The following is a 23045-nucleotide window of genomic DNA, read 5'->3' as shown; positions in this document are numbered from 1 at the left end:
TAGGGCCTGGATCACCAGGCAGGGAGACCTCTGGGAAAATTCTCACATAAATGTAGATTCTTGAGTTGCAGAGAGTTGTGAGTCTCTGCATGGGTGCTGGGAATTGAACCAGGTCCTCTGGAAGAGCAGGCAGTGTTCTCGACGACTAAATCATCTCTCTAATCCCAATGTAATTTTTAAAATTACAAAAATGAGGATCTGAAGAGATGGTTCCCTGGTTAAGAGCACTGGGTGCGCTTGTGCAAGGACCTGGGTTTGGTTCACAACTGTCTGTGACTCCAGTTTCAAGGGATCTGGTACCTTCTTCTGGACTCTGGCACCAGGTACACACATAGTGTGTGCACGCATATGCAGGCTAAACACTGATACACATAAAAAAATTAAGTATACGGGCAATGGTGGCGCACACCTTTAATCCCAGCACTCGGGAGGCAGAGGCAGGCGGATCTCTGTGAGTTCGAGACCAGCCTGGTCTACAGAGCTAGTTCCAGGACAAGCTCCAAAGCCACAGAGAAACCCTGTCTCAAAAAACCAAAAAAAAAAAAAATTAAGTATACATGCATACATATATACACATATACATGTATATTTGATTTTATTTATATAGGGAGGGGCAGGCCTGTGATTACCAGGCTGTGAGTGTTAAATTTTTTTTTTAAATATTACAAAAAGTGTTATCAAAGGCCAGGCATAGTGATGCATGACTTTATTTATTTATTTTTTTTTAATATTTATTTATTTACTCATTATGTATACAGTGTTCTGTCTGCCTGTATGCCTGCAGGCCAGAAGAGGGCACCAGACCTCATTACAGATGGTTGTGAGCCACCATGTGGTTGCCGGGAATTGAACTCAGGACCTTTGGAAGAGCAGGCAATGCTCTTAACCGCTGAGCCATCTCTCCAGCCCCTGTGATGCATGACTTTAATCCAGCATTGTGGAGGCAGTGGCAAGCATATTTTTGTTAGTTCGAGGCCAGCCTGGTCTATATGAAGAGTCCTAAGACAGCCAGGGATATACAATGAGACCTTGTTTTCAAAACAAAACAAAACCAGGAAAAAAAAAAGAAAGAAAGAAAAGAGAAAAGAAAAAAAAGCACTCTGCTCTAGAGAGCTGGTAGCAGCCAACCCCGATGGCCCTGGTTCCTGTGCCTGAGTCCCCAGGAGCCAGAGGGAAGGACAGAGGGTCCCTAGGGGTCTCCTGCTCATGCTCTTCTCCCTCCTTCCCTCCCTCAGATCTTCTCCTTCGTCCTGCACACAATTGTGCGAGGATTCATCCACTCTGCAGTAGGGGGCCTATATGCTGCTGTGTAAGTCCTGGAACCTCTGGGTGGTGTGGTGGCCCTGACCCAAGGGAACTGCTGCTGCCATGGAGACCCTGAAACTGGCCTGTCCTCCCCTTCTGGCATGTTTCATCTTGTATCAGGGGACAAGTACTAGGGTTTCTGCTGTCCGTGTCATTAAGACCACCATACCTACTGACAGTAGGTGAGTCAGTAGGCAGCAGTTGGGTGCCCACAAGCCATGGCTTTTAACACGAAGTCAGTCTCTCAGCTGGGGTCAGGGCCTCAGGGCCCCAGGGCTGGCTGTTCAGCTGAGTGCTGGCACTGTCCCTGGCTGCCCACTGGGGCAGGGTTGGGTTCTGGCTGCCTGAAGCTAAATACTGAAGCGTAAATAGTCCTCAGTAGGGGCAGCGACATGGATAACTGGTCTCAGAAGAACTGGGCTGGCCTCACCCAGGGCCTGAAGGACCTATTTGCTGGCCACAATCTCCTTGAACCCTGCCTACAGTGACACCTACATCTTTTCCAAGAAGCTAGATAGCTGTTCCTCCTCCTTCTGCCCAGGGCTTGGCCCACAAATTGAAACCCAAGTTCTATCATCCACCGTCTGTGACCATGCATGCAGCTTGTTCTTGCCCAGGGCTCCCTCATATCTCGGGGACAACGGAGCCTAATGTTCCCCAATATTAAGCCGAGGACTCCTTCCCTCTTTAGTAGCATCTTACAGGGGTTATTCCAGGTCTGCCTGTCCCCCGCCTTGTCTGCCCCCCCACCCAGGCTTGGAGGAAGTTGTGGCTGCCCTGGCAGGGTGTGAGGGAGTCAGGCAAGAGTGGTGATGCTGAGTTTCCGTTATTGCGCAATGTTCTTGGAGGGGGGTACAGCAGAGCCAGGCTCAGCCTCCAACCTGCTTCCCGGGATCATTTCCCAAGCCGCAGACTCTGCTGGCATCACGCTTTCCACTCTGCTTAGCCCTACACCCCCTGGCTGAGGGCACATCTGAGGATGGGGTATGGGAGAGGTGGGAGAGGCTTTCTTCAGAGTCTGAAGTTCAGGGCCCTGCGCCCAACTATCCTGAGGCTGGTCTTGCCTCTTCTCACAGGCACCAGTGGTGCAGCCCCAGTTACCAGCATACCTGAGCCAAGCCAATGAGGGATTTGGGGAGCCTGTGAAGGCGCCATCTGTGACAGGTCTCGTTGCCCCAACAGGTACCCCTCCACGCAGTTTGGTAGCCTCACGGGACTGCAGTCTCTAGTCAGCGCGCTCTTCGCCCTCCTGCAGCAGCCGTTGTTTCTGGCCATGATGGGTCCTCTTGGAGGAGATCCTCTGTGGGTAAGGAGTCGGGGTGTCTCCCCTTCTGCTCCTGGGAAAGTGGGGCCCTAGGACAAGCGGCAGTGTGGGAACGTTGGACAGGCAGGAGGAGAAAAATGGCCTCTCTGGACCTGATTCTGGGGTGCATCCCTGGCTTTCCCCCCAAAGACCAGCATACTAATCCAGATATTGTGAGTTGTCCCAACCCCAGCCCAATCCCCGAAGGCTGCTGAGTGGCCCGTGGAGGACTGGGGGATTTAGATGCTGGAATGTGGGTTGACAGCCCTGGAACCTCTCCGAGCCTTCCTCACCTGTGCGTGTGGGAGGGCGCTGCCCTGTGGTGAATACAGCTCCTTACCCCAGCCCACTCCCCACTCTCCCAGGTGAACGTGGGTCTACTTGCCGTGAGCATGCTAGGCTTCTGCCTGCCCCTTTACCTGATTTGCTACCGGCGCCAGCTGGAGAGGCAGCTTCAACAGAAGCGGGAAGACAGCAAGCTGTTCCTCAAGGTCAATGGCTCAAACAACCGGGAAGCTTTCGTGTAATGCCCATCACCTCAGCTGTGGTCGACTGCCTGTGCTTCAGTGATTGACCGCTGTCATCTCCCCGCCCCAGAGGATCCCATGCGCTCCCTGGATCCTGCCCTTCACCATGCCGGAGCCCCGTACTTCCTCACAAAGCCCTGGCCCTGCTGTGGAGAGCTGGTGTGGAAGGACAGGAGAGGGCCCAGACAAATGAACCTCCCACTGCCAGAAACTGGGCTGGCCTGGCCTAGCTGTCACTCTAGGAGCTCTGGGGTCTTGGATCTCCATGGGGCCTGTACCTGGAGCCAAGGAGAGCCCCCAGCAAGCAGGTTCTCCCTCACTGATATGGATTCTGCCTCTTGCCAAAGCAGAGGGGCCTGCCATCCTCTACCCACACTACCTGTCCCTGAGCTGCATGCCCACCAGCCACGCCTACCTGAGGACAAAGGCTTGCACTGTCTGCACTCCCCTGGCCTGGCCTTTTACCTCCCCTGACCAGTCTGTGGCTGCCTGAGGAAGGAAGGACCCGCTTCCTGTTGTTGGTGCTAACCCCTTTGTAATCCCAATGCTCCCCCACCCTCTACTGCCCCCCCCCAATGGCTAGTCCCTGGCCTGTCTTTTCCTTGAAGGCCTATGGAGATGCCCCCCCACCCCGCCCTGTCTCAGTCTGGGGAAGGGATGAAGGACCGAATAGTTAACAAAGCCTCAGGAATCCTGGGCAAGGCTTATTCCTTATACTGGGGGAATACATTTCTACTGCCGCCCTTGTTCCAACCTGCAACCTGAAGGGAGCTAAGGGGACATCACAAGGGAAGGTCACCCTTCCACCCACACACAGCTGTTTTTCTGGGGTGGAAATAAGGCGGTGACTGACAGACATGGAGAGCCAGGCCTAGCAAGTAACGGGGGTGTGTGTTTGTGCGTGCGTGTGTGTGTGTGTGTGTGTGTGTACATGTGCATATGTAGAGGGCACCCCCAGGGGCTGCTTTTATGAGAGTGGACCAGACCAGAAGCCAGTCAGGCCGGCAGCAGGCTCAAGATGGGAGAGTCAACCTTGCTTTATGATGGGGACCTTGTATGTGGCCGTGTGGTCACAGTGCCCCCTGCTGGCAGACTCTTAACAGGGCACTGGAGCTGTTTGTGTGGGGAAACCCTAGCTGGCCTGCCTGGCTCAATAACCCGATTACCTTGACAGCCCCTAGAGACCCTGTCTGAGACTTCTTGGGGTGCCAAGAAGGGTGAATTAGTTTTTTTTAAAGTCTATTGTTTTCTTTTAAGTTGCATCAGAATTCTTATGAAGCAATAAATCCATTTTCCTGTTGGTAACGGATGACCCTCCTCACGTATCAAGTGACTGCTATATGTGCCCGATTTAAGATTGAGAGGGGAAGGCAGGACAAGAGGGTCTGCCAGTGAGAATAATAAAGTCATCAGGCAGTGGCACATGCTTTAATCCCAGCACTTGGAGAGCTGAAGCAGGCAGTTTGAGGCCAGCCTGGTCTACATGGAAAGTTAGGGACTGCATGGTGAGACTCTACAGATATTCTGCTAGCGACAAACCCAGTTGCACCCGGGTGCTCTGTCCTGAGTGGTGTGTCCAGAGAGGGGCACGGGCAAAGAAAAGCCCTGATTACCCCATGCTCCGGGCAAACAGGGCTGTGGAGAAGTGTGGGCTCTCCCCTCTGCTGTCGGTTCTAACAGGGCAGGCCAATCCAGCAGCCTTAGTCTCCACTGTTTCCTGTCAACTCATAACCCCAAGGGTTCTTATGTGGTAACTGAAGAAGAGCCATAGACTAAATTGCTTCAGGGTGGACTGAGGGCAGTCACAGACGAGACACTACCAGGCCAAGTCTGGGGCTCTGTAGCAAGAGTGGACTGAAATCTTGGCTCCAGTCCATTCAAACATTAAAGTCATTACCCCCACAACAGTGAGCTGCTGGGAGCCCTTCTCTGGGTTCTCGTGGTTCGGTGGTAGAGCTCACTCTTCGTATGGACAAGGCCTTAGGTTCTGTTTCTCAAAAGAACGGGATCAGCATTTTCCAGAAACGCCTCCCAGAGCACTGCTTTGTGACACCTCACTGGTTGTCCTTTGGAAAGCGTCTAGTCAGAGGTCGAGTGTGCAGAGTTGGGGTACCCACAGCATCTTCCCCGTGTTCATGGACATTGCAGCTGTCTAAGAAGGGGTGTAGCATCAGGTGGGGTGGCAAGTCTGTGAGTTGGAGGCCAGTCTGGCCCACATCATAAGTTCCAGGCTAGTCAGGACTACACAATGAGACCCTGTCGTTTTGTTTTGTTTTTCGAGACGGGGTTTCACTGTAGTTTTGGAGCCTGTACTGGAACTAGCTCTTGTAGACCAGGCTGGCCTCGAACTCACAGCAATCTGCCTGTCTCTGCCTCCCAAGGGCTGGGATTAAAGGCGTGCGCCACCACTGCCGGGGAGACACGGTCTTAAAAAAAAAAAAGTTGTTTGTTTGTTTTAAAAGAAAACCCACAGTGTTTACAAGGATGTGAGGAAAACTGTAAGTTTTATACATTGCTCTTGGAATGTTATGGCTATGGAAATGTGATATAGGCCTGTAATGCCAGGATCAGGAGGCAAAGGGTGACATGTTTCAGCCTGAGCTGTAACCGTGCTTCACACACAAGGTGACGTGCAGCTCAGTGGTGTATGACTAATCAATCATAGGAGCCATGCCCTTCCTGCACGAGTGACACAACGGCCACTCGCAGAAGGTCCTGGAATGTTAGGATTGTAGGCTCCAGGGCAGGGTGAGGATGTAGCTCAATTGCATGTTTGCCTAGCTTACACAGAAGTCCTGGGCTTCATGCCCAGCCCCAAATAAAACTGGGCATGGTGGCACATGCCTCTTATTCCAGTGCTTGGGAGGTGGTGACATCAGGATCAGGAGTTGAAGTCATCTTTGGTCACATAGTAAGTTCGAAGCCAGCCTGGGTTTCAGGAGATCCCATCTTCTAAAAAACAAAACAGCTGGGTGGTGGTGGCGCACGCCTTTAATCCCAGCACTCAGGAGGTAGAGGCAGGTGGATCTCTGAGTTTGAGACCAGCCTGGTCTACAAAGTGAGTTCCAGGACAGGCTCCAAAGCTACACAGAGAAGCCTGTCTCAAAAAAATATAATAATAATAATAAAAAAAAAAGCTGGGAGGTGGTGGCGCGTGCCTTTAATCCCAGCAATCAAGAGGTAGAGGCGGGCAGACCTTTGTGAGTTAAGGCCAGCCTGATCTACATAGTGAGTTCCAGAACAGCCTGGTCTACAGAGTGAGTTCCTGGTTTAGAGTGAGTTTCAGGACAGCCAAGGCTGCACACAGAAACCTTGTTTAGGACAAAAAAAAAAAAAAAAACTGTTGGCTGCGGGTCTCACCTGTGTCTTGGTTTGGTTCTGGTACCTCCCAGAGGTTTAGATGCACAAGAAAGGAGGACATTAGCTTGAGAGAATGCTGACTGACAAAGCCTTCCCTGCTAGGGACATGCTGAGGTTGCTTAGACATGACCTATGCTGTCCCCAACAATACTGAAGGGCCACACCTTTTGAGCATGACAATTTGAGGGAATATCTTAGGATCGAGAAACTAGACATTTGGATGGAAAAGAGCCCAGAGTCAACGTTGCTTGAGGATCAGAGGCGTCAGCCGGCAGCAGGGAACAGAGGTGTGGCAAGCCAGATGAGCTGGAAACTCCGCAGTCAAGGGCCATTCTGTCCTCACTTGGCACAAAGTCAACGTTTTCCTAGTGTCTTTGAATCATGGTAGCAGCCTGGAGTGGAGCAGACACTTATAGAAACAGTCCCAGAGAGGAAGAGTAACAGTGTAACAGCGAAAACTCTAACGTGGGTATCAGTCGCTAAAGCAGCCAAGGCCCTCTAGGCCGGAAGCAACAGCCCAAGGGTTGCCAGGCTTCCAATAGAGCAGCAAAACCCAAGGGAGGTGGGACGCAAGCTCAGGATGGTCTCCGTGTGCTGGGGTCAAAACTTTCTCAGATATGGGGCAAGCTGTTTCCACAAGGGTCGTTTGGACCATGGAGGATGACAGGTACTTGGAGGAATAATTCCATGATCACTTCACCCTCAAGAGAGGTACCCTGAGATAGGGACAGAACCACAGGCTAGACACAGGCAGAGGCCTCTTCATCTCTTCCCTTGTCCTGCAAGCTCTGGGGGTGGAAGGAGCAGGAAGTGACACCTGGCCTTGTGGTTTCATTTGGTGAGGACAGAGCCAGTCTCACTTGCTCTTCTGGAAGCCCTTACTTTGTGGTCTAGGCACTCCCTCGTCAAGAATAGTTTCCCCTGGGCCTGTGCTCTCGTCTCTCACTGCTAGGGCCTATTCACAGCTGCCTCCAACCTTAAGGTCAAAGACAAGGCCCTTGGGGGCTGCTTTCCGTGTTTTGTACCCCATGCCTACCTCCAGAAGTCCTGGTCAAAATTTGTACATAGCCAGGCAGGCAATAGTAATATATACCTTTAACCCCAGCACTTGGGAGGCAGAGGCAGGCAGATCTCTGAGTTCAAGGTTAGCGTGGTTTACAGAACGAGTTCCAGGACAGCCAAGACTACACAGAGAAACCCTGTCTCGCCGGGCGATGGTGGCGCACGCCTTTAATCCCAGCACTTGGGAGGCAGAGGCAGGCGGATCTCTGTGAGTTCGAGACCAGCCTGGTCTACAGAGCGAGTTCCAGGACAGGCTCCAAAGCCACAGAGAAACCCTGTCTCGAAAAACCCAAAAAAAAAAAAAAAAAAAAGAAACCCTGTCTCAAAAAACCAAAGAGACATGGTCTTGTACATCTTGTACATCCTAGGCTGTCTAAAGGGACTGGCCTAGGCCCCATGTGCACTGAAAATACCTAGTATTGCATTCGTGTGGAAAGAACTATCCCAGACGGCAGCACAAACACCTTCAGCTAAGTAGAGTCGTGGGAGTCTCTTTGTTTTGCTTTGAGGCAGGATCTCACTTTTCTCAAGCTGGCTTTGTCCTGGCCGTCTTCCTGCCTCAGCCTCCTGAGTGCTTGGGATTGTAGGTGTACCCTGTGTACCCTGATGTGCCCTGCTCAGTGAGATCTGTTGTACTTTCCTGTCAGCCTGTGTGAACCTAGGCGGATGCACCACCTGGTGGGGACAAGCTTATGCCAGCCTGTGGTTAGGTATGCTGCTCAGAGCTCTGCAGCTGTCCCCAAAGAGCCAGGCTATGAAGGGCACTAAGATAGGTTCCCAGGGCTTTGAGGCAGTGAGGTTCCTTATCAGTGCAAGTTACCAGGGCCCGACCTAAGTGCAGTGACTACTGCCCTCACACACAGACCGCTGTCCGTGAGGATAAAAGTCCCCGAGTAGTTCAGGGGGACTGGCTTACCCTTGGGCTGTACCCTTCCCTGGGTCACGGTGAGACTGTATCCCATGCTCTAACTCATCCTGAGCCCTAGGGTGTGGCCAGAGCCTCCTGAGTGTTCAGGAGTCAGTGTCCTCTGAGGAAGACATCATGGCCCTGCCAGCACAGCCACCGTCTGTGCTCCTTGGTCCCTGCAGTGAGTCATTCTTACATGGGCAGATCCAAGACAGGACCAGGGGTCACTTCTTAACCTTGAGTGTTCTCCGAGGAAAGCTCAGAGGTTAGCAGCCACACATCATTTTCAGGGAAAGCTTAGGTGTCCCTTCCTCCAGTGAAAGGGATGCATCTGTTCGCTCACAGATTGGCTCAGGGGACCTGTTGCTAAATCCCATGAGCACAGTGTGTAGCATGATACCGAAACTCAACTTTGAGGGACCCTCTCCCTCCTATGACAGGATACTGACTGGTAAGGTCAGTACCACTGATCTCGGTCCCCTCAGGACGTCTCCTACAATGGAGTTTTAAGTTCTCTCCTTCCCCACTTTTCCATTTTGTCTTTCACACTTTGGTAAGAGGCTTGGCCAAAGAGTTTTGGGGTCAAAATCCCAGCCCTGGAGTGGCCCTTCCATACCAGCTTTGTGAATGACTGCTTGGCTGGGCCATGTGTGCGTGTGTGCTGGCCTGAGATGTTGTGGTGTCCCTGTGTCAAGAGAGATGTGTAGGGATATCTGTGTGCTGTAACACCTACGTGTGTGTGTTCTGAGGTGTTCTGGTGTGTCTGAGTACCTGTGTAGGGTGCCTGTGTGCTGTAACACCTACGTGTGTGTGTTCTGAGGTGTTCTGGTGTGTATGAGTACCTGTGTTGGGGTGCCTGTGTGCTGTAACACCTACGTGTGTGTGTTCTGAGGTGTTCTGGTGTGTCTGAGTACCTGTGTAGGGTGCCTGTGTGCTGTAACACCTACGTGTGTGTGTTCTGAGGTGTTCTGGTGTGTCTGAGTACCTGTGTAGGGTGCCTGTGTGCTGTAACACCTGCGTGTGTGTGTGTGTTCTGAGGTGTTCTGGTGTGTCTGAGTACCTGTGTAGGGTGCCTGTGTGCTGTAACACCTGAGTGTGTGTGTGTGTGTGTTCTGAGGTGTTCTGCTGTGTCTGAGTACCTGTGTTGGGGTGCCTGTGTGCTGTAACACCTACGTGTGTGTGTTCTGAGGTGTTCTGGTGTGTATGAGTACCTGTGTTGGGGTGCCTGTGTGCTGTAACACCTACGTGTGTGTGTTCTGAGGTGTTCTGGTGTGTCTGAGTACCTGTGTAGGGGTGCCTGTGTGCTGTAACACCTACGTGTGTGTGTGTGTGTTCTGAGGTGTTCTGGTGTGTCTGAGTACCTGTGTAGGGTGCCTGTGTGCTGTAACACCTGCGTGTGTGTGTGTGTTCTGAGGTGTTCTGCTGTGTCTGAGTACCTGTGTAGGGGTGCCTGTGTGCTGTAACACCTGGAGGCAGAGGAAGGAAAGAAAGGCCCATTGCGCCCCTTTCTGTTACTAGGGGCATCTAGGCAGATCAGAATCCAGGCCGGGATGTGAGGCCTGAAGGTGTGTTCTTCTTCCATTCACCAGGGTCACAGAGTGTCACTGATACCTCAGCAGCTGACCTTGGCTCTTGCCTGGCTCTTTACTGTTCCTAGCCCTCAACATATTCCTTGGCACACAGTAGGCACTTAATAAATGTATGCTGAGATGACTGAGGACTCCCGTGGCTCCCATGTCTCTCTCTGCCGGGATGGCACCACCCTTGCTCAGACTTCCTACTGGTAGCCTGTGAGGGAGGGGCCCCGAAGCCCAGGAGAGGGGGCAGTCAGAGGGATGGGTGGGCAGAGATGCTAGGAGGTGAGGCTGCAAACTTGGAAGCCCGGCTGTGCCCCCTGCCCCTGCTTTGTGTTGTCACCATCCCCATCCCCACCCCGCTCTGGATGGAGGCAGCAGGGACGTCTCTTTCTCCAGGATAAGCAGAGCCACAGCATAAGCTCTGTGGCCAGGCAGGAGCAGCTTGACTTTGACCTCGACCTTAAGGAGGAACCAAGATGTGGAGACTGCCACCCCCACATAGAGAGACAACCAGTTCCTGTCAGGTGGAGATGCGCCCCATGGGGCCAGATCTTCTGATATTTTTTTTTCCCCCTGAGAAGCTAGGAATCTTGAGTTTTACATAAAATATTGTCCTTTTCAAATGTTAGCTCAAAATGAGTTTTTAAAGAAAAATATCACAGCTGCTCAGCTCTGTTTTAACCTTGTAGCAGCCAGGGAAAGGAGAGGGCATGGTGAAGGGTCCCCCTGCCTCATGGGACACCGAGTCTCCTTCCTGCCCGGCCTACAAGGCTCAGCACAGGCGCTGCCTCCCTCCAGCACAAGGGTTGGTTTGTTTGTTGTATTTTTTAATTGCTTCTATTTATTTTGGTCTCTCCCAGTCTGGATCATAATGAATGCTGTTTAAAGACAGTAAACGGGTTAAACACAAAGTCCCTATTTAGTGATAGGGAATTGTCAGGGGTACTCAGCAGCTTGCCCTCAAGTCTGCTGACGCCTGCGCCTGAGAGGATCAGCTGGGCAGCTAGAGTCATGAATAATAGTGGTTATTTTAATTTTGTCTTTTTTTTGTAGTACTGGGGACAGAACTCAGGGCTTCAAGCCCACTAAGAACCTCCACCGAGTCCCACCTGCAGCTAGGTCTGCTCTTTGCTCGGTGTCTGTATACCACCGGGATGAATGTTCCTTGAGAGCTGGCATGAGCCCTGTTTTGGTCATCACTATACCTCCAGGGACTCAGATGGCACTGGTGTGAAATAGCTGCCCAAATTTTAAAAGGACAGAGCCAGGCATGGCAGTGTCTCCCTGTGATCCCAGCAGCTGAGGCAGGAGGAGTGGGTTGGAGGGCCGTGACTGAGGCTAGCTTGGGCTACAGAGGGAGAACCTTGTCTTAAGCCAGAGAGAGGAGTGGGGGAAACAGGCTAGCAGACCAGCACACCCTATGCCCTGTAGCCAGCCAGGCAGAGGCAGGGTGGAAAATGGAAACAATGAAACACAGTCTCCCTGAGATATGCAGAGATGGGTTACAGGTGTGGCTGTAACTGAGGCTGTAAAACAAGGGCCAGCCAGCGAGGGGAGACTGCAGGGCTGAGCCATGAGATCCAGAGACACAAAGATGAAGGACAGGGCATAGTGGGAGGGAGGGCAGAAAGAAGACAGTTGCAAAGAGAAGATAAAAGAAACATAGGCTGACTGTGAGTTCGAGGCCAGCCTGGTCTACGAGTGCTAGTTCCAGGACAGGCTCCAAAGCTACAGAGAAACCCTTTCTCAAAAAAACAAAATAACAACAACAAAAACCCAAAAAACAAAAAGGGAAAAAAAAGAAACATAGGCTGAAGGTATGCTCCCCAGAGTTCAGTAACAAAGACATACAATGGAGAGAGGAGGGGACCAGCTCAGCAGTTAAGAGCACTAGCTGCTCTTCCAGAGGGCTCAGTTTCAATTCCCAGCACCCACAAAAGAGAAGAGAGAGACAGAAACGTAGAAAGATGGGTAAGACCAGAGAGAGAAAGATGTAGAGAAAGAGGAGATTAAAAAAAGAAAAGGAGAGGGAAAGGAGAAATGGGGGGATGTCTGCTCGTGACATGGAGAGAAGGCCAAGAGGTATGGATGGAGCCAGAGAGGCAGAGAAATGGCCAGAGCCTGTGCCCCTTGCCTTCCCTGTCAGATCATACAGAAGCAGCTCTGATGTGTAGTAAGGTCCAGCCTTCGTCACAACACTTTCCCCATAATAACACGGAGCTCATTGTAGAGGTGCCCAGCTTTATCCAGTGCTTAAAGGCAGAGAGGCTAACAAGTTCCGGGCCTGCCAGGCTGCACAATAAGATCATGTCTCGGAAATAAATAGGAGCTGGAGGTACAGCTCAGCAGTTAGTGCACCGACTGCTCTTGCCAAGGACCAGGGTTCATTTCCCATCACCCATGTCAGGAGGCTCACAGCCACCTATGACCCCTACTCTAAGGGATCCAGCGCTTTTTTTCTGGCCTCCTCCTGCACCTGTACACATGCATATGCTACATATACTCAGGCACACTCATATACATGAGATAAAATTCTTAAAATTGACAAAGGGTTTCTCTGTGTAGCCCTGGCTGTCTTGGAACTCACGTTGTAGACCAACTTGGCCTCGAACTCAGAGATCTGCCTGCTCCTGACTCCTGAGTGCTAGGATTAAAGGATTCAACACCACACCTGGCTAGAAATCTTTAAAGCTAATTTTATCATTTTTACTTGTGTGTAGGTGTGTGTGTCTGTCCGTGGATATGTGCATTCAAGTGTGGCTGCTCTCTGAAGCTAGACATCTCAGCCCCTCTGGAGCAGAGTTACATACAGATGACTCACCTGACATGGGTTCAGGGAACTGAACTCAAGTTCTCTAGATCAGCCTGTGCTCTGGGCAGGAGAGATGGCTCAGTGGTTAAGAGCCCTGCCTGCTCTTCTAGTGGACCTGAGTTTGGATCCCAGCACCCATGTGGTAGCTCACAACTGTCTATATAACTCCAGTTGTGGGGGAATCTGAGGCCCTTTTCTGACTTACTCTGCACCAGGCACACAGTGGTACATAGATATACATACAGGCAAAACACTCATGCCCAGAAAATAATAAAATATTAAAGCTAACATGGACGCATATCACACGCAGCAAACACTGCTTTAGGTGCGCCGGCTCCTTACGTGGAGTTTGTGGTTGTCCTCACTTCATGAATGAAGAGCCAAGGCACAAACGGGTTAAATAACTCAGCCAATGTCACAGAGGTAGCAGTGTTAGGGTTGGGTCTCTGAGGCATCAGGTTCCAGGGATGACTGTTGGGGGAGAAGCTGTAAGGACTGGAGCGCTGCTGGAAAACAGTGTGGGCCTTGCATCTGAAGGTCTATGTCTGGGTGAACCAAACTTGCTAGGGTAAAAAAATGATTTAGGAAGCAGAGTTGAGAGGCTGGGTATATGGCTTGGTTGATAGAGTGCTTGCCGAGCATACATGAAGCCATGCCTTCAACCTCCACCACTACAGGAACCCGGTTCAGGGCTGTAATCTGGAGGTAGGATAAGAAAATCAAGGTCACTAGCAATGGTGGCACACCGCCTTTAATCCTAGCAAGTGGTTCTCTGTGAGTTTGAGGCCATCCTGGTCTATGAAGCAAGTTCCAGGACAGCTGTTACACAGAGAAACTCTTTCTTTAAAAAAAGGGGGGGGAGGGCTGGAGAGATGGCTCAATGGTTAAGAGCACTGACTGCTCTTCCAGAGGTCCTGAGGTCAATTCCCAGCAACCACATGGTGGCTCACAACCATCTGTAATGAGATCTGGCGCCCTCCTCTGGCGTGCAGGCATACATGGAGGCAGAATGTTGTATACATAATAAATAAATCTTTAAAGAAATTATTGGATTTATTCTGAGTTAAGAAAAATCAGGTTTGATCAAGGAAGACCACCCGAGAAATCTCCGGTAGGAACAGATGGCCCAAGGTCAGAGTTCTACAGCTAGAACAGGTTCAAGACTGCTGCCTGAAGGCTGGGTGGTGGTGGCACACGCCTTTAATCCCAGCACTTGGGAGGCAGAGGCAGGAGGATCTCTGTGAGTTCAAGGTCAGCCTGGTCTACAAGAGCTATTTTCAGGATAGGCTCCAAAGCTATGGTGAAACCCTGTCTCAAAAACAAACAAACAAACAAACAAAAAACAAAATCAAAAACTGGTGAGATGATTCTATGGATATAGTGACTTGCTGCTAAGCCTGACAGCCTTAGTTCAAACCAACGGACCCATATAGTGAAAGGAAAGAACTTTTACAAGTTGTCTCTGACCTCCACTCACACACTGTGGCACATGAACACACACACACTTTTGGTGCACATGTCATGGCACATGTGTGGAATTGAGAGGACAGTTTGGAGAATCCACTTGTCAGACTTGGTCTCAAGTACCTTTAACTCACTGAGCCATTGGGCTGGCCCCTATAATACACAACTTTTAATAATAAAAATAATTTATAATAAAAGATTGGAGGGAGTGGCTCAGTGGCTAAGAGCACTGGCTGCCGTTCTAGAAGAACTTGGTTCAATTCCCAGCACCCACATGACTTGTTAAAACTGTAATTCCAGTTCCAGGAGATCTGGCATCCTCACATAGCCATACATGCAGGCCAAACACCAATGCACATAAAAACAAATAATAAATATTTAAGAGAGGAAACAATTCATCCAGCTAAGTCTGATAGCAGCACTGTGGGTTCCTAAGACAAACTCAGCATTCCGAGTAGACACACTGAAGCATGAAGGGTGGGATTGACCTATCTTGGGGACTTGGAAATGCTTGGAGAAAGGAAAGAGACCAGCAGGAGTGGCAAGCCTCCCAAGCTGAATCTAGACAGGAAGTTAGGACTTTGTTAAGCCCCCTAATTGCTCCCTTATCTCTGCAACCTCTCCACTGGAACTCAAAGTCCCAAGCTCAGCACTGTCTGTAGGCTATCTCATTTTCCAGTCACTGCAACCAGTATGTGCTGATCTCGACTCTGGTCCCCAACTCCAGAGGCCAGTTGTGACCTTCACCTGGGCCCTCAATGCTTTCCCTCTGTGGAGGCTGTCTGTCCTTCCTAGTCTTTCCCAGCTCAAGTTGCCTCCACATCTCAAATCTTTTTTTTTTTTTGAGACAGAATTTCTCTGTGTAACCCTGGCTGTCCTGAAACACTCTCTGTAGACCAGGCTGGCCCCAAACTCAGAAATCCACCTGCCTCTGCCTCCCAAATTCTGGGATTAAAGGCATGTGCCACCCTGCCTGGCCCTATCTGGAATCTTAATCAGCACTGACCCTCCTGTCATCCATGGTCACTTTTGTGACAAATTACTTCAAGTGATGCTTGTGAGCTCCAGGTGTGAGGAAGCTCCACACATTCTGATAATTGTGTGTGTGTGTGTGTGTGTGTGTGTGTGTGGTGTTATTTGAGACAGGTTTTCATTATATAGCCCTGGTTGGCCTAGAACTCTCTACATAGAACAGGCTGGTCTCTAACTCACAGGGATTAACCTACCTCTGCCTCTCTCCCAAGCGCCATGACTAAAGGTGTATGTTGCCACATCTGGCTTTTACTTAATTTTAATTTGTTTTTGGTTTTCAAGACAGGGTTTCTTTGTGTAGCTCAGGCTGTCCGGAACTAGCTTTGTAGATCAGGCCGGCTTCAAACTCACAGAGATCCGCCTGCCTCTGTCCTCTGAGTGCTGGGATTAAAAGTGTGCGCCACCATCACCTACCTTATTTTTTGTTTTTACAATATTTAAATTTATTTATTACATACACAGTGTTTTGCCTGAGGGAACAAGGTCTCATTATAGATGGTAGTGAGTCGCCACGTGCTTGCTGGAAACTGAACTCATTACCTCCAGAAGAGCAACCAGTGCCCTTAACTTCTAAGCCATCTCGCCAGCCCCCAATTTTTTTTTATTATTTTAAAATATTATGTACATGTGTCAGAGTGCGATTATGTGCACGTGAGTACAGAAGCAGGGGGAGGCCGGGGGCATCAGATACAGGTTGTTACCAGCTGCTTGACATGGGTGCCAGGTGACACAGGTGCTCCAGTCTTCTGGAAGAATAGCATGCACTCTTAACCAAGCTAAGCCGTATCTCTAGCCCTTTGGTTTCTACTTTTTTTAAATTTATATCTGGACAGGGTCTTGTGTAGCCCAGGGTAGCTTCAAACTGAATGGGTAGCTGAGGATGACCGCAAACTTCCTGTCTCTGTCTCAGAAGTGTTTGAATTATAGGCATGAGCTACCAGAACTGGTTTATGTGCTACTGGGAGCTGACTTCAGGAATCTGAGTGCCAGGCAAGCATTCTGCCTGGGGAACTGTATCTCCGGCCTCGATGCTGTTTTGTGTTTTCAGTTCCCCTAGTATGTAGCACTGCCCTCCAATCTCATGCTTCAGTCGTTATCAACTAATTAGCAGCAATTCCTGTCTGCAACCACAGTTAGTGCTGTGCCCACCATCAGCCCCGCAGTTCACGCGGGTCTCTTCTGAAAGCCATTCCCGTATGTTTGTAGCGGGCTCCTCTCCATTCAGCACGGGAGAGACAGCGTTTGCGTGGTCATCCCTTGTGTCTTAAGTGCCTAGAAAAAGGCCTAGGACAGGGCCAGGTGCTCAATCAATATTTATTGAGTGAATGAGTAAATGCAGTCTCCCTAACTAGGTGGCACGTTCCCAGGGCGGGCAGGATCTGGTTACTTCCTGGAGAGAGCCAGCATTTTCTAGAGAACTATCCATTGATACTGTGGAGAAAGAGCCCTGTGCTGAAGTGGGACACACACACACACACCACGGGTCAGGCCATTCCTCCATCTTGGATTTCTCTCAGGGTCCTGTCTTGGATTTCTGGAGCTATCCTTGCTCATGCCAGTTTGACCAATGAGTGGCCAATACGTGGAACACTTAGGGCAGCCCTGGTTACTGGTCACAGCTGGGTAGCAGTATGGCCACCTGCTCCCCAGTTCCTTCTTGAGCCACCATCTTGGGTAGTTCAGTCACTGTTGCAGCCAGATCCTCCTCAAGCACCGGCTCTCAGAGAGCCCATCTGCCTGTCAGTGGTGCTGTCACTGAGAACAGCTCCCAGGCCTGAGCCTCGCCTGTGTCTCTCACTTCCTGTCTTGCTTTTTCGCCCTGTTGGCCAATTTGTTTCTCTGTGTCACCCTGGTTATCCTGGAACTCACTCACTCTGTAGACCAGGCTGGCCTCAGAGATCTGTCTGCCTCTGCCTCCACCTTCTGAGTGCTGGGATTAAAGGTGTGCGCTGCTGCCACCATCACCACCTGGGTTTTTTTTCCTTCTTTTTCTTTCCTGAATGCTTCCTGGACTTCTGCGGCTGTCTCCTTCCTGGTGTCACTGCCTATCACTGTTGTCCCGACACAGTCCTCTCCTCTTCCCTCCCCACCCCCAAGATTCAGAGGGAAGCTTCATACTGTAAATCTCACATCACTGCTGAACCCCTCAAATGCCTTCCCATGGCCTGAAGCCCACATTACCATCACCCACCGGGAGCCTAGCCCTTCCCAGCGCTCCAGCCTCCAAACTCGGTGCTCCAGGTATCTCTTCTAGTCAGAAGACAGAACCTCAGTTGAGAAAATGTTCCCATCAAATCTGTCTGCAGGCAAGCCTGTGGTGGCATTTTCTGGATTGATGATTGATGTGGGCGAGCATAGCTCACTCTGGGTGGTACCATACCTGGGCAGGTGGTCCTGGCTTGAACAGGAAAACAATCTGAGCAAACAGCATTCCTCCATAGCCTCTGCTTCAGGTCCCTGCCCGATTTTCCCTTGAAAATGGACTCTAACCTCAAAGATGTAATAAACCCTTTCCTCCCCAGGTTACTTTTGGTCGTGGTCTTTATCGCAGCAGCAGAAACCAGACTAGGACCAGTCCCCACGTGTATCCTCTCGGACTGCAGCCTTTACATATCTGCTTGGGACACCTATTTGCTGTCCTTTGCTCCCCAGCATCTGCAGACCTCCTCTTGAATCGTGTCTTCTGGAATGCCTTCCCTGGGATTCCTCACACAAATCAGGTGCCCTCCTGTCTAATCCCATCGAGTACAACTTTCACCCTCTTGCCTGATAACTTCTTCCCTTTTTCTTCTTGTGGTTCTGGGATTGAACCTAGAGCCTCCTGCACACTGGGCAAGTGCTCAATCACTGAGCTGTATTCCGGCCCTCTCCATACCTTCTATGAGACAGAGGCTTTGAACTTTCCATTCTCCTGCCTCAGCTCCCAGATAGCTAGGATTACAGGCGTGGCAGGCTCTTTCATTCTAAATGCCTGCTACCTTTAGCCATCACCTGCCTCCCCTCCATTTGATCTCCGGTCCCTCAGGGCAAGATAGTACCAGTCTTGTTCTCTCTATCCTGGGTAGCGCGAGCTCTGGTGCACAGCAGCTCCTCAGCCAATGGTTATTGGATGGATAAGGTGACACTGGGTTAGAATCTCAGCTACAGTCAGCGTTCAGGAGCCAGAGACAGGTGAATCTCTGTGAATTTGAGGTCAGCCTGGTCTACATAGTGAGTTTCAGGACAACCAGAACTACATAGTGAGACCCTGCCTCAAAAAAGGGGGGAAAAAGAAAAAGAAAAAAAGAGACAAAAACTCATGAAGAAGCTGCAATGAGAAAATCTTCCTTCTGCTGCTTTCTTCCCTGTAAGTGAGGACAGCAACATTACCTTTCTGGTGGAGTTGTGGAATCAGGTATTTAGAGAACATATATACACACTTTTGTTTTGGGCATCCAAATTAGGCAAGTGCTTCCCAGTTGAACTAAATCTCCAAGCCTCTCATTTTATTTTTGACACGCTTGGCTCTCAACACACCCACCAGAGAAGTCCAGGCATACAGGCGCATCAGCTGCTGCTGCAAAAGAGATTGACACCTGACGTGTACCTTTAATTCCCCCAGCTCTGAACCTGCCAAGGGCCCAGATCGGATGCAGACTTGGACCCGGAGCCAAGGCCCATTTAAGGGTAGTGGGGCGGGCCCGGGAAGGCTCCGCCCCGCGTGAGGTCAGCGCGCACTGCTGCGTCTGACGCTCTGGTTGCCGCAGAGACGCCCCGCCCCCGCGCGGCGCTGCGGAACCGGAGCTCCGGGCGGCGTCGGCAGAGGCGCGGGAGGTGGCGAGGCCAGGGCAGGGCGGCAGGAGCCCGCGCGGCGACCGCAGCGAGAGCAGCAGAGACAGAGCAGACCACGACGAAGGCGCACAGGCAGCCGGGCCGGGCCGGGCCACCGGGAGAGCGGCCGCCGGGAAGCGGGCAGAAGGCCGGGCTGGCAGCTGGCAGCCGCCGAGCCGCGAAGCGATATGGTGCTGCTCAAGGAGTAGTGAGTGTCGGGTCGGCTGTGCGGAAGCGAGGCGGAAGGGAGGGTCGGGATGACGGCCGCGAAGGCAGATCGCCTGCCGTGGGGGATGGAGAACACCGGATGGGGCTGTTGGGCCGCCTAGCAGGGGCGGAGGGGCCAGAGGGTGACAGACAGCACCTGAGGTGGGGTCGAATAGGCCAGAGAGGAGGCCAGGAACCGGCGCGGGCCGGACAGGGCCTGAGGAGGGGTCAAGGGGACAGGGAGAGCCAGAGGGAGCCTGAGGTGGGGCCCGAGGAATGGAGAGCGCTGGATGTGAGGTGGCCCTATAGTGGGCGCTGGGGGATGAAGGGGTAGACTGAGGAGTTGTGTAAGGGACCGAGGAGCAATGGGACAAGGGCAGGCAGCGCCGGCGAGTTGACTGACAGTGGGGAGGGGTTTGGGGCTGAGTTGTTCGTACCAAGGGGCAGGGAAGATCAGATAAGGTAGCTCCTAGAATGGAGTTGAGGTGGTGAGGAGGAGTGCTGAGGCGGAACCTGGGGCATGGACAGTGGCTGCCCTAGGCAGCAGAGGAAGGATTGTAATAATTGGTTGCAGAAAAAAAGGACTTAAGTCAGGGCCAGGCTTGGGTGATGGGAAGGGAGAAAGAACTTAGGGGACTGAGATAACAGGGCCGGGCGGGGATAGCTGGAGTGGCATGGTACCCTAAGTAGTAGGTACAAAAGAGGAGGCTTTTGGAAGAAACTCGGGATGCCTGCCTGGGACTTGGCAACACTTGAATGAGGAGTCTAGAAAATACCGGCAGGTTCTGAAGTGATGTGAGGAGTTTCGGTGATTGAAAAGGCAGGAAGTTAGCAAGGCACAAGACCATCCAGAAAGATAGCATAGAAAACATAGCATGAGAATGGATATGCCTGCTAATAGAGGTGGTGGGGAACAGGACGGGGACATCCAATCTCTAGTGGATTTTGGGTCTTGGTGCAAAGAGATGAGGAAATTGCTTGGAGGAATTGAGAGGGTCCTCACAAATATTTTTGGCGGTGAGGAACTATTGGTTTGGGGGACAGGCAGGCCTTGCTAGATGTTTGCTCCTGAAACCCAGGGTCTTGACTGACAGGTAGAGTTATTTGGATTGCTAAACCAAAAAGGTCACAGTGTGACCCTTTCCTGAGGATCATGGTTCCAAGTGAACATTCCAGACTAGACTGAATGTGTCTATAGTTTCTCAAATCTTTGGGAAACTAAGATTTCCTGAAGGAGAGGGCAAGGGGACAGCACTGGGTCCTAAGCCCCAGAAGTTCAGAAATGGAAAATATCCAAATAGAAACTTGTAAAACTCTCGGTGACCAAGCAGGTGCGCAGAGGACTCTCTCCCTCTTGCCAGGGAAGGCACTTTGTCCATCCCCACAGATGTCCCAGTGTGCAGCTTGAATGGCAAACGAAGCAGCGAGCCAGGTAGCCTCCCACCTTGGCTCTTTTGTGAAGAACATCATTTGGAGGCCTGTCGACGGCCTCTCTTGATGTCCAATGTTGATCCAGCCAGCGCTCAGAGCTTTATGTGGTAAAGAACAGGACCGCTCGGGTGCCAGCTCTCTCCAAGGAGAACACGGTGCTCTTTGCATTCTAATCCTCAGTGACCAAACGAGTGAACTTCTCTCTCTTTTCAGATTTAAAAAAAAATCCCCACGTGAATCCTCCAATGTGTAGAGCTGTGTAGTTTTGAACTGGTCAGGCAGGGAGGGAAGGGCCTTCTGAGGAGCTGAAGCGAATTTGGGAGGCAGGCAGTCCTTTCCCATTCCTTGCTCTCATCTCTTGAAGCCCGGCCAGGGAAAGGCCCAAGGTGCTGGTGATGCAGAACCTGTCTGGCATCTCTATTTCCTTCCTGATATACTTGTGCCCTGTGCATGCATCTCTGGGTGGGGGGCAAGATGAGAAGCAGGGCAGGTGAGAGCATCAAAGTGAGGGGCTGTGGTTGCAATGCTGCAGCTTTGCAAAGGATGCGCGTGAAGGTCATGCCATGGTGAGGATGGCTCCGATCTTGGGCGGCTGGGGCCCTCTCCTTTCAAGTTGTCCCATGGCTGCCAAGGTGGTTTTGTTCTGAGGAAACAAGGGAGAAATGTCCCCATGCGGCTGTAATGGAAGCAGGCTCAGAGCATCCTTGAAGGCACTGGCCAGAACTAGTCTCGTTTGAGGAGAGGTTTGGATCTGAAGGTTGTCCCTGTTGCTTTTGCTGACACTTCCTCCAATAGAATTTTCCCTGATTTGATTTCTGCAAATTCTTCGATGTGATTTTTGCTGTATTCTTGAAGATAAAAGGCGTATTGTTTTCTAGGAAGGTTCTTCTGAGGGTGCAGAAATTCTGCTCTCTAAGTTGGAAGTACTTCTCTGCACTCTTGGCTTTCTGTAATGGGAGAGTTTACATTATTGAGTCTTTCTGGAGGAAGGGAGGTAGCAGGCAGTAAAGAACTTGAAGCCCATTTTTTCCCCCTGCTGCTTTTTCTGCCAGATGCCCGGCTTTTGCTGTGCTGTTTTCCTCGGGTCTTAAGAAAACTGTGTGTTTTCTTGTTGCCCAGGAGAACGTTGTGGAACGAGGGGATAGCACACTGTTTTGCAGCCTAGAGCAAAGAGCCCTGCTTGGACCTCCGCTTAGGGAGGGTGTGCTCATGCTTTACTAAGTGAGAGCACAGAGATGCAAAGGGCCCAGCGGGTTCCAGCAAGGCTGTGAGAACTGGGAATTTTAGCTTTGGCCCTTGATTGCCTTCTTGTTTGTTTGTTTATTTATTTATTTATCTTATTTACTTATTTATCTTGAGGCAGACAGCCCTGGCTGTGTAGCCCTGGCTGTTCTGGAACTCAATCTGTAAACCAGGTTGGCCTCAAACTCAGAGATCTGCCTGCGATCTCCTCACCTTGGGATTAAAGGTGTGTGCCACCAGGCCTGTTTCCACTCATCTTACTTGGATTTTTGTTTTGTTTTGTTTTTTGAGACAGGGTTTCTCTGTGTAGCCCTGGCTGTCCTGGAACTCACACTGTAGACCAGGCTGACTTCAAACTCAGAGATCTGCCTGCCCCTGCCTCCCAAGTGCTGGGATTAAAGATGTGCACCGCCACTGCCCTGCTTTGTTTGCTTGTTTGTTTTTTAAACAGGGTCTTACCACGTAACTTGGGCTGGCCTGGAACTATATAGACCAGGTTGGCTTCAAACTCACAGAGATCCACCTGCCTCTGCCTCTTCAGTACTGGGTGGCTTTTGACTTCTTTTTTTTTGTTTGTTTGTTTGGTTGGGTTTTTTTTTCGAGACTGGGTTTCTCTGTAGCTTTGGAGCCTCCTGGAACTCCCTTTGTAGATCAGGCTGGCCTTGAACTTAATGAGATCCGCCTGCCTCTGCCTCCCTGAGATTAAAGGCGTGCGCCGCCACCACCTCGCACCTGTGGCTTGACTTCTGAGTCCAGTCAAGGCCTTTCTTTTCATCTCTTTGACCTCAAAGTATTGAACTGGGGGTCAGCCATTGGTCTGTCACAAGTTCAAGGCACCTGGGGAAGTGCCTCTAGTCTCCTCAGCTCTCTGAAATTCTGACCCTCTTGAGGACTTTGCTGGCCACAATTTCTCTATCAGCTTATTTGTGGTACCTTCCAACAACTGAAGGTGGTCAAGATGCAGGGGGAAAGAAAGTGATGGGCTGGAGTGCCTTGGGTGGCTCCT

At 51.1% G+C, this 23045-nt stretch overlaps 2 protein-coding genes across 7 annotated transcripts in view; both read left to right on the top strand.

Moving 5' to 3' along the window:
- Slc43a2 (solute carrier family 43 member 2) overlaps nt 1–4444 on the top strand; it is a 42058-nt gene extending 37614 nt beyond the window's left edge. For all 6 annotated transcript variants that reach the window (XM_075991644.1, XM_075991643.1, XM_075991641.1 and 3 more), the window contains exons 12-14: nt 1236–1309; nt 2488–2611; nt 2974–4444. In XM_075991644.1, coding sequence (XP_075847759.1) covers nt 1236–1309; nt 2488–2611; nt 2974–3135 — 360 coding nt within the window. In that variant the 3' untranslated portion in view covers nt 3136–4444. The remainder of the gene's footprint in view (nt 1–1235; nt 1310–2487; nt 2612–2973) is intronic.
- Nucleotides 4445–19204: 14760 nt separating this feature from the next.
- The window catches only part of Pitpna (phosphatidylinositol transfer protein alpha), a 42954-nt gene continuing 39113 nt past the window's right edge, over nt 19205–23045 (top strand). Inside the window, exon 1 of the mRNA XM_075991639.1 lies at nt 19205–19367. Within this exon, the coding sequence (XP_075847754.1) occupies nt 19348–19367 (20 nt within the window). The 5' untranslated portion in view covers nt 19205–19347. The remainder of the gene's footprint in view (nt 19368–23045) is intronic.

Source organism: Microtus pennsylvanicus, chromosome 11, assembly GCF_037038515.1.
Source record: "Microtus pennsylvanicus isolate mMicPen1 chromosome 11, mMicPen1.hap1, whole genome shotgun sequence".
NCBI classification, from domain to species: domain Eukaryota; kingdom Metazoa; phylum Chordata; class Mammalia; order Rodentia; family Cricetidae; genus Microtus; species Microtus pennsylvanicus.
Note: the sequence above shows the minus strand (reverse complement) of the source record. Positions and strands in the feature narration are given on the sequence as shown.